Below are 11,950 nucleotides of genomic sequence, written 5' to 3'. Positions count from 1 at the left end.
AATACGCTACGCTACATAGAGCGCAAAGAGAAGAACGATATTTTATTTTTTGCTTCACTAGTCCTTTCCGAAGTCTCAAAGTACGATGTAATCTTACAATACTTTTTACTCCTCACTTTTAATTTTATACTGATCCCGTGACAAGCATAATTTTTTAGTATGGTACATTGGGTAACTAGTGATAGAAAGAATTAACCCATCGATCGTGGAATAACGAGACACAATAGCTTGTCTATTGTTATCGCGGCCGGATGCGGTCACTTAGGGCTTCATGAATAATTAAAAAATAAATTCTTTATTCTCTCAGTATAAAGTTAACTTTCAGGTCCTCTCCCGGCATCAGGAACAGTCCTCTCTTCTCGATCTCTGCGTCCATCGGCTTGGGGCTCCCCGGACAGGGCTCTACCCTGTAGTTCAGTGAGATGGCTGCCATGGCGTGCTTCAGGGCGACTATTGCGAAACGCCTCCCTGAACAAAACGGTATTTAAGAAATAAAGGAAGAAAAGCTCTGGAAAAAACTGTCACCGGCAGAATTTCCGGACCAATATGACCTGCAAACGTGTCTTACGAGTGTCCATGGGCGACGGTAGACACTTACTATCAGGTCCGTTTGCTTGTTCGCCCCCTTCAATTTATAAAAAAAATGTAAGTATAGCTCATGATGAACCCAGAGGTCAGCATGGTTTATAGTTAAAATAATTTTCAGAAGAATGCCTTTCATATACGAATAAGCCAAACAATCATCAATTTTGCCATGCAAAATAATTATATTTAGATGACATGGTCGGCTGAGCATGAGTGCCTTTGTTGAGGCACTATGTTACATTTTACAAAAAGAGTTAATGCATCAGCTAGCTATCCTAAGCCATCGATTAATTTATTGAATCAGTGGTTTGGGATAGATATCTTATGTCATTATAAATGTAATATTGATGTAGACACGGATTAGGGCCGGGACACAAAAACACGATACGACATCGTGTCGTACCACGACGCGGCGTCGCGTCGTTTCACGATGCGACGTCGTGTCATGGGAATCTACGACGCGTGTCGTAAAAAACTACGACACGACATCGTACGACGTCGTACGACGTCGCGTCGTAGAAGCTCATAATTGAATTTCTACGTGAGTTTCTACGACGCGACGCCCCGTTCTGTCCCGGCCCAAAGGGAATATATGCGTCCAAATTCGAGATATTTTCTTTTTGGTAAAAGTCTTTACCAAAAAGAAAATATCTCGAATCACTAGATTTTGTAGTCACAAAATCTAGTGATTAAAATACCTATACAAGCCCTAGGTCCATCACCAAACGGCATGAAGGTATACGCGGGGATGTTCTTCTCATTCTCGGCCGAGAACCGCTCTGGGTCGAAGGTGTAAGGGTCGTCGTAGTACTGCGGGTCCACCTGCATGCCTACTCCGTTCACGTAGATCGGCATACCAGCGGGGATGGTGAGGTTATCATCCACTTTGTAGTCCTCCAAGGCCACTCTGTCCAACCAGGCCATGGGTGGGAATATTCGGAGGGTCTCTGGAATAGTTTGATAGGTATAGTCCCATCAACATCATTGATATAGACTTGATTTCACGTCTATGTGTTAAGATTTAGAAGGCACAGATATGAGTCTGAATGACGTTAATTTCGGCCTCATGCAAAATGACACGTGGCTAAGCAGAGTAAAGCCAAGCGTGAGCGTAACAGACCATGTAGTTGATTGATAATTTAATTTTATAGTCTTAATATTATTATATGCTTAGCAATAAATCATCAACCTGTCAGCACCTTACCTTTAATAATACAGTCCATGTAGGTAGATTCTGCAACTATGGCGTCCAGTTTGTAGCCATGTTTCTCCTTCGCTTCCAAAAGTTCTTGATATAACTTTTCCTGAAATAGTAAATCGATGAAAATAAAGATTTTTAAGTTTAAAATTATAATTGTACGGTACATAAAACTAACGACTGCAAATAAACTTATAAAGACGTGGTCAGCATGACTTATTCACCTTGATTATTTGGGAAAAATACTATATTCCCGTTTAATACTTTCGACAAGGACACGCCTCCTTTACGACTTCATTATCATACATATAACTAACATAAGACACCTGATCAAGCTTACCACCTCTTTAGGGACTCCACTGTTACTTAGCTTACCTGGACGTCAGGAGAGTGAGTCAGCTGGTAGATGATGTAAGTGAGCGTGGCGGAGGAAGTTTCGAACCCTCCAATCAGCATCACCACCGCTTGGGCAATGATGAAGTCCTCAGAGTATGCTGGAAAATATCTAGGTCAGTACGTCAAAAGTAACGCATTGCTAAGTGAAGCGCTTGCGATATGTTTGGGTCAAATCTCATCCATTTTTAGGGTTGCGTAGCCAAATGGCAAAAAACGGAATCCTTATAGATTGATCATGTCTGTCTGTCTGTCTGTCTGTCTGTCCGTCCGTCCGTATGTCACAGCCACTTTTCTCCGAAACTATAAGAGCCATACTATTGAAACTTGGTGACTAGATGTAATCTGTGAACCGCATTAAGATTTTGATACAAAAATGGAAAAAATATTAAAAATTCTAGGGGTACCCATAGACACAACTGAAACAAAAAAAAATTTCAACTAACCTATACGTGTGTGGTATCTATGGATAGGTCTTTAAAAATCATATTGAGGTTTCTTATATCATTTTTTTCTAACCTGAATAGTTTGCGAGAGAGACTCTTCCAAAGTGGTAAAATGTGTGTCCCCCCTTTAACATCTCATGATAATTCTAAAAAAAATATATGATGTACATTACTATAAAAACTACCAACGAAAATGAGTTTGAACGAGATCTAGCACGTAGTTTTTTTATACGTCATAGATGATAAACCTTAATTTAACTTTCATTACATCAACTGAAATTTAAAATAAATCAAATACCTTTTAATTTCATAGAAATTAACCTTATTGCTGCTGCGGAACCCTTCATGGGCGAGTCCAACTCGCACTTTTCCGGTTTTTTAGAACTTGTGAGTGTCTGTCTTTACTCATCTAATCTAAATCAATTGCAATCATCGATGTTTTGCAATGCACCTTGCATTCGATATTTTTCATAAAAAATCTAGGATACCTGCGCAATAGTCTTGCTTAAAAAATAACCGGGTACAGGGTGGAATTTCATAATTTTAAAATTTATTTTCCTTATATATTTTTCATGTATCTTCCTCTAAGAAATAAAAGTAATTTAAAACAACATTTAGGTTGTCTATTTTAATATCCGTATTTTATTCAAAAGATTTAAAGTGTTTTTAATGCTAAAGAGTTTTTTCAAAGCAATAGTAATTAACTTTTAAAAAACCAAGTGAAAAAACATGTTGCTTATAAAATATTATTTTAAATTAAAATTATACTTTATACTTTAATTTATTTTATTATCTTTTTATTATATTTTATTTTTTTATATTTTATTATACTTTAATTTATTTTATTATCATACTTTTATTTAGTTGCATAACGGCTAGCCAGCTTTGAGCGCGCAAAGGGGGCAAAGAGGTAATTTGGCCAGGACTAAAAGGTAAAAGTAGCTCAAAAATACCAAGGACATTACTATCAACAAAGTTTATTGTGCTATCGAGTTTAGTTATTAGTTATTACTGTAGAATTGGGTTCATGTTAAGCTATGATGTACTAAGATGAGATGAGATTAGAAGGTTGAAAGTAACCTTCTGATTTCATCTCATCTAAGTACACGAGCAAAATGTCCATAGCTCCTAAGCATGTTTTCGTCTAAGTGTAAATCGTCGTTAATTAATTGTCTAAGTAGCAATACGTTTACTACGTAAACGTATTGCTATGCTACGGCATATCATCCATATAGCGAAACATACCATTGCCCTCTTCCTCACTTCTCTTCTTCAGCTGCATCAGCACATCCAACAGTGTCCATGGCTCCTTGTTCAGATCCACGTGTTTGTGTTTGAAGATAACCTTGAAGATGTTCCGTAGGCTTTGAGACGATTTCTTCGGTACAATGGGAAGCCTGGAAGTTGGAACCACAATTTGGTTTTCTAAATTACATTAACGTTAGAAGGTTAAAGGACCGTTTTTTGTAACTTGACCTCGCCAGCGCCAAAAAAAATTATCAGACACCTAAAATTTGGCTTGAATTTGGTATAATTATAAGATTAAAATAGCTTTATAAGATTGCTTATATTATTATGCACCATGTAAGCCTGAAATATCTGAGAAGATAGTTGTCTGAGGTGCCTGACACTCACCCAGGATGGCTCCTCCATGAGCTGGCGCTCATGCCATAAGAATATCCCGCGCCATAACAGTCCGTGGTAGGCAGAGACATCTATAAAGTCTCTGTTTATGATCGCTTCTTCATCAATTCAAACTGACTCACCCGAGCAACTCAGCCAGCTCCGGCCAAAAGAATGCCGAACACCACGATATGCCGCGATAGAGCGAGAACCTCATGATGTCTCTGGTGATTTCGCGTATTGCGCCCTCGCTCGTCAGCGTCGCGTCGCTCGCCAGCTCGAAGGCGGTTATGCTGAAGAGATCCGTTGTGTAGTCCGCAAACATCTTCTGCAAAAGAGTGGCCGCTTTTCTAAAACATCTATATCTTCTTCTTATATATAAAAATTGATTTTCAAATGTGTTAGTCGCGCTAAAACTCGAAAACGGCTGAACGGATTGGGCTGATTTTAGTCTTAAAATATTCGTAGAAGTCCAGGGAAGGTTTTAAAGTGATACGAAGTTCACCGGGACAGCTAGTATATATTATATAAAAATGGATTTTCAATTGTGTTATTAACGCTATAACTCGATAACGGCCGGACCGATTTGGCTAATTTTAGTATTAAAATGATCGTGGAAGTCCAGGGAAGGTTGATAAGTGACACGAAGTTCACCGGGACATCTAGTCATTTATATATATTTAAAAACTTAATCCTTCGATCGGAAATTCTTGGAAATGCTATTGTATTCTATTGTTGTCGCGGTCACCGGTGTCCTTATCCCCATAAGAAAAGATTAAAATATTTATTAAATATTATTTTTTTTTCTCGTACATACCCGAAGCCTAATATTATTGAGACCGTCGTTTTGGATCCGCTTTACCAGATCTTGGGACTTGGTAACGGCGACAGCTCGCACGCTCTTTAGCTTGGCCGATGTGAAGGACACGGTGAGGCGACGACGAAGATTTGACCAGGCTGGATCCTGAATACGTTGATTTATTGGAACGAAGTTCCTTATCGCACGATGCGATAGACGGAAAAAGTTGGAACGACACGACACTTTTTGACCGACACTTTTTGCTGTGGCAAAAAGTGTCGGTATATAGATCAAGATAGATACCGCATGTACTTCGCGGGACATGCGGTATCTATCTTTCTTATTCAATCCGGTTGTGATTTTTTTTAACCGACTTCCAAAAAGGAGAAGGTTACTCAATTCGACCGTATATATGTTCTTTTTTTTTAATGTTTGTTCGCAGATATCTCCGCCGTTTGTGTACCGATTTTCAAAATTTTTTTGTTGTTGTACAGGATACAGCCGTGATTTGGTACCATGGTCACCAAAGTGGTGATGATGCTATCCATGAGGAATCGAGAGGACTCCTTGAAATTTATATGAAAACATCTAGTGAAGGCGCAGCCCCCCGAACCCCCCCCCCCCCCTCCTGTAAATGCTGTCATGTCGTTAATTGACCTTGCCTCCGGCCCTTATTTGTCGATTTTTAATTCTCCTTTTTAGGAACAAACTAAGTTATTAATTAAAAGTGAATATTTTATTTTAACACAAACTAAACATTCACTTTTTGAGTGTCATTAAATTACTTCACTTCGCCCCAGGGTGAACTTGAGGCCCCCTACCCCCCCCCCCCCCCCTCCTGTAAGTGCTGTCATGTCGTTAATTGACCATGCCCCCGGCCCTTATTTAGTGTCGATTTTTAATTCTCCTTTTTTAGGAACAAACTAAGTTATTACAAGTTTTGCCGGGACAGCTAGTAATATATAAAATACAATCCACCAGTGACTATGTAATAATATGCTTAATGGAGATAGCTAAAAAGAGAAAAATAATTATTTTTAAACAAAAAATTTAAACCGACTTCCATAGTAAACTGCCTCTAAAAAGTATGAAATAATAATTCTTACTCTATTTAAGTGCCCTTTATAGGATTGGCCTAAGCCTCAACTATATCTTTACTCAATCTTTATAATTTTGAAGTCGGTACCAGCTCCTAAAATTTCTACGATTCTTGACATAGCTGTAACTTACGTCAGCTGGTACCGACTTCAAAGTGATAAAGATTGAGTAAAGATATAGTTGAGGCTTAGGCCAATCCTATAAAGGGCAGTTAAATAGAGTAAGAATTATTATTTCATACTTTTTAGAGGCAGTTTACTATGGAAGTCGGTTTAAATTTTTTGTTTAAAAATAATTATTAATAATTTCGCTCCATCCGGGTGTCCCTTGACACCTCTCAAGTTTTATATTTAAGAAGAATCATTAATTAGTATTTTACTACTCACTAATCTATAGTTTCTGCGTTTTAAGATGATATGGGTGACAGTTTTCATATTCCTTGCTATGGGTTTTTTTTTACAACAAAACAAAAAAATCAAAATGTAATAAATTATATTCCATCTATAAAAACAAATGTTTCCAATAATTGTAAATGAATAAAAATGAAAATTTGCTAAATGCTAACTTATTAATATAAAATTATAAATATTAACTGTGAAATAGGAGTATGAAATTATTGTTACGAAAACATTTGAAAAATGTCAGATGCATGAAACGGATCGAAATCAAATCGATAAAAAAGGGCGGCCATCTTAAATTGCCAGCACCACTGAAATTTCAGTACGAAATCGATAATTTCGATTACAATTCCTTTACAAAGTGATTCGATATTTTTAAACTATCGATTAATTTTTGTTAGGTAACTTCCCTACTATTGTCAATTATAATGTGTCACGCATATCATCATAAAACGCACAAACTTTAGTCATATCCACTTCATATCGAAGTTCGTAAAAATAGTACCTTCAAGAATAACAAGTTGAGTGAACCAATAGGATCCTTGGAGCTCGCAGTCATGAACTTGTTCCGGAAGTTCCCGGAGTCTCGCACCAGGATATTGCGGGCCAGCTCGGGGCTGTTGATGATGAGGGCCGGCCGCCAGAACAGCCACATGCCGACATAGGGGCCGCGGTACCGCGTGTATACGTCGCGCATCCATATTGACTGTAAAATTGGCAATATTTCCTAATTGTTCAACAGACCGAGGGGTGTATCTGCTTTCGAACCTGTTGTGCCTGGTATGGATGAGGATTGCTCATGATAAGGATAGTTGGCGCTCGTTGGATGTGGCATTGGACGATAGTCTGATGATAATGCAATAATTTTATTTAACGCCTCTTCACTGTGGTCCAGTGGTTTAGAGCTTGGCTCTAGACTCGAGGATCGTGGGTTCGATTCCGGTATTGGAAACGTGTTGTTTCCAAGTTTGGTTAGGACAATGCAGGCTGATCACCTGATTGTCTGAGAAGTAAGATGTAAAAGTCGGTCCTGCGCCTGATCACTCGCCAGTTGTGTCGGTCTTCCGTCCCACTGGGTTATGAGATTAAAGGAATAGAGAGTGCTCTTGTGTACTGCGCACACACTTGGGCACTTTAAAAATTACTTCTGCGTAACTGATCTGGTTTTAATTAAGCCAGTCACCGTCACCGGAACCGGTGTGGGAATTATGGCTGCGTTTTGACTGCTTTCCATGGCCGTGGTCACAGGAAGTATATAAGTTGGTAAGTGTCCTATTCGTCTAAGTTCTAACTATTCAACTTCTACCTTCTGTAAGCCTGCGGCTTCAACGCCCTGTAAGAGCGTTCTAGGAACGGAGCACAAGTAATAATTGAAGAATCTTCAGGGCCTCTATCATGAGCTCTTAAATCCATTCTTTTTACGTCCTTATCTGACTGTATAAGGACGTAAAGTGAATGGATTTAAGAGCTCATAATAGGGCCCCAGGTAGCAGTTATCATCGTGACTATGGCTGCTGTAGATAAAACTTAGGGTTTGTGCACTGCGCCGTATTCTAAGGCGTTTGGAACAATATTTTTGTACATTATAAAAATAATGAACTCTAGCAGCTAGTGTCTTAATATTATTCACTTTTATTATAAAACTCCTTTCGTTTCGTTTTACATAACTTGGGTACAACATATTATTATGCTTGGCAGTGTAATATACTATCAAAAATACTTACGGGATTTTTCCTCTGTAAGAAAGTAAGGTTACCCACAAAAGGATTGGGCGGAACAAACGGGACCCCGCGCTCGGCCCAGTAGCTCCTCACTTTCAACCACTTTATGTAGAACAACGCCACTAAAATTGACAGTGATGTAACTAGGATTATAAATAACATTTTTTGTTTGCTATTTTTGCTTTGCTACTTTTTGTTGTTTTAATATGACGGCATCTACGTGTTTTTTGAACATACAACTCCTAATTATGATAATGTTGCTTATAAAACACTATTTATATAATAAATAAGCTAGGTTTAGTCCGCGAATTCACCGCAATTTAAAATAATAATATTATTTAGAGTTACTGTAACATTCTAGTCATATTATTTTTTCGGGTTACGTAAATATTCATCCCACCAAAAACATTTTCATGTAAAAATATTGCCAAGATGAGAACGTAATATTATAGTTCATCGTGTCAAAAAGTAGTGAGATCTCATGTAGAGCCATGTTTCTAACCGTACATACTCAGCCCTAAATCTAAAAACTTTAATTTTACACTAAAGCGCAGCAAAATATTTTATAATAATATAATGTGTCAGCCGCACGAGAAGAATCTAAAAACTCTACACATTAGTCAAAATCGGTGGCCTGGCCATTTTTCATTAGTTACGGTATATTAAGTTTAAAGCCCTGCCGAATAACAAAATGGCCAAGCCACCGATTTTGACTAATATGTAGAGTTTTTAGATTCTTCTCGTGCGGCTGACATATTATATTATTATCAAATATTTTGCCACGATTTAGTATAAAATTAAGGTTTTTAGATTTAGGGCTGAGTATGTACGGTTAGAAACTTGGCTCTACATGAGATCTCACTACTTTTTGACACGATGAACTATAATATTACGTTCTCATCTTGGCAAGATTTTTACATGAAAATGTTTTTGGTGGGATTTCATTTCTTTTTGTAAGCTGGTTTACGTTGTTTTTTACCCGACTGCCAGGAGGGTTATCTTTTAGTGCATTTTTTAGGGTTCCGTACCCAAAGGATAAAAAGAGACTGAGACTTCGATGTCTGTCTGTCCGTCCTTGCGTCCGTCCGTCCGTCGGTCCGTCCGTCGGTCCGTCCGTCGGTCCGTCCGTCGGTCCGTCCGTCCGTCTGTCTGTCTCCAGGCTATCTCAAGAACCGCTATAGCTAGACTTCTGAAATTTTCACAGATTGTGTATTTCTGGTGCCGCTATAACAACAAATACTAAAAACAAAATAAAGTAAATATTTAAGGGGGACTCCCATACAACAAACGTAATTTTTTTGGCCTTTTCGGCTCGTATTCCATAATGGCAACATTGAGACACTTAAAATTTTCACAAAATCGTCAATTATATACGTATTTAATATTTGATAATAAAATTGAAATAAAATAAATAATTAACAAAAACACAATTTTTTCCCCTACTTTCGCTCTATAACGGTACGGAACCCTTCGTGCGCGAGTCCGACTCGCACTTGACCGATGTTTTTTTTTTTTTTTTGGTGTATTTCTTTTAGGTTTTTCGTTCCGTTCGTTCGTTCCGTGTTCGTCCGTTTTTACGCTCTGGGTACGGAATACCCAGAGCGTAAAAACGGAACCCTATTACTAGACTTCATTGTCCGTCCGCTATCCGTCTGTCTGTCTATCTGTCTCTTGGATGTATCTCAAGAACGGTAGAAGCTAGATAGTTGAAATTTTCATCGATGATGTATTTCTGTTGCCGCTGTAGCAACAAATACTCAAAACTAAATAAAAATTAATATTTTGGGGGGCTCTCATACAACAAACGTGATTTTTTTGCAATTTTTTCCTTTTGATAATAATAGATGTCGCTGCTGGTCGTCTACATCGCGATATTATATAGCTTACACGAACAGTTTCATATAGTTGTTAATGCACTCTAATCGACAAGAGATGTCACTGTTGGGCACCTACATCGCACTATCGATGACGCGAAGATGTTTGGTATAGCCGTTTAACTTTCGAAATATTTTTTTTGTTTTTAACTAACCGTAATCCGATGTTGTTTGCATAAAAAAATATTTTAAGACCTACTATACTAATTATCCTAAACTTCCTATACAAGCTGTTTCAAGTGTAAGTAAACTTGAAATAGATTGATAGTTAAGTAACTAAGGTTCACTCGCCGTAACTGGGCGGTAGCGGTCATTGACTCCTTGTCAAAAACTTGTCATTTTCTATACAAAGCCGCGATTGACAACATCTGACACCTTATTGTCAATCGCGGTTTATATAGAAAATGACAAGTTTTTGACAGGGAGTCAATGACCGCTACCGCCCAATTACGCCGGGTGAACCTTAATAATAATTAATATTATTATTAATGAAATATTGTTATTAATTAAATATTTGCAAAGAAATGCTAAGACTACGACTATTCTTTGAACTTACGTACTTACGTACCCAAAGGGTAAAAACGGGACCCTATTACTAAGACTTCGTTGTCTTTCCGTCTGTCCGTCTGTCTGTCTGGCTGTAACTCAAGAACGGTAATAGCTAGACAGTTGAAATTTTCACAGATTATGTATATATGTTGCCGTTGTAACAGCAAATACTAAAAACAAAACAAAATAAATATTTAAGGGGGGGGGCTCCCATACAACAAACGTGATTTTTTTGGCCTTTTTTGCTCTATATCAATAATGGCAACAGGTAGGTACTTGATTTTTTCTCAAAGTCCTTAGTTATATGTTTACTTTAATATTTTATAATAATATTAAAATAAAATAAAAAATTAAGGGGGGCTCCCATACAAAAAACACAAATTTTTGCCTATTTTTGCTCTATAATGGTACGGATATAGGTTAAGTTGGGTTTGATAATTTTTTGTTGTTTTAGTACTAATATTATGATACATACCAAATTTCAGCTTTCTAAGACTTCAGGAAGTACCCTAACAGTTTTGATGATCGGTGAGTCAGTGACCAAATTGTGGGTTTTTGGACACCTATAAAATCTAAAGTATAATTTTTTTTAAACGGGCTTTGGCCCACCACACATTCCCACCACTGTATCTCCTGTGTCGCCAGGATCGACAGCGGTATCCAACCACGAAAACCCTTTGATATGATCTCAGGGAGCCCGAGGGACATGCTAAAGCTGTGTTGGGACCCGCAACGAAATTAATCAGAAGAAGATAGGAGGAGTAGGAAGTATACAGTTTTCCCTCCCCATAAAAAGCGGGAGACAGCACAAAGTTGCAATGACCGAAAGTCAAAGAACTAAAGGGAAAGCACCACGGGAATAATTAATGTTAATTATGACTACTTAGCTAGATCTAAGTTAATGTTGGAATTTCTTTTGTTACACTGTTTCCAGTAATAATTATGACAAAAACGCTTAAAGGCACGGAAGTTCCCTGCGCTGTCTACAAGATCATCGTAATATGGGACTCCAGGTTTACAAAGTATGTTATTAAGCATTATAGATCTTTCGCTTTGCCAGAGGTTACACTCCCAGAGAACATGATGGGCGGTTTGTTCAAACATGTTGCCTTCGGTCGAGCACTCGCACATGGGTGATTCTACTAATTTAAATCCATAGAGTTTCGCTTTAAAATTACCATGACCGGTCAGGAATTGAGATACGCAATGATCAATATCCATCCAGTGTTTGGATAGCCGTTGACGTATATGCGCGTTTGCCATTCG

At 37.9% G+C, this 11,950-nt stretch overlaps 1 protein-coding gene across 1 annotated transcript; it reads right to left on the bottom strand.

The window, feature by feature from the left end:
* Positions 1–295: 295 nt before the first annotated feature.
* LOC121734479 (cytochrome P450 6k1-like) lies at positions 296–8,423 on the bottom strand. Its single transcript, XM_042125092.1, has 9 exons — positions 8,265–8,423; positions 7,046–7,246; positions 5,086–5,209; positions 4,389–4,590; positions 3,868–4,019; positions 2,159–2,277; positions 1,790–1,889; positions 1,284–1,532; positions 296–468 (listed from the first exon to the last, which is right to left on the bottom strand). The coding sequence occupies exons 1-9, from the start codon at positions 8,421–8,423 to the stop codon at positions 296–298; spliced, it is 1,479 nt and encodes a 492-aa protein (XP_041981026.1).
* Between the last annotated feature and the right edge of the window lie 3,527 nt (positions 8,424–11,950).

This window comes from Aricia agestis, chromosome 15, assembly GCF_905147365.1.
Source record: "Aricia agestis chromosome 15, ilAriAges1.1, whole genome shotgun sequence".
NCBI lineage: Eukaryota > Metazoa > Arthropoda > Insecta > Lepidoptera > Lycaenidae > Aricia > Aricia agestis.
This window is presented reverse-complemented; position numbering and strand designations above follow the sequence as displayed.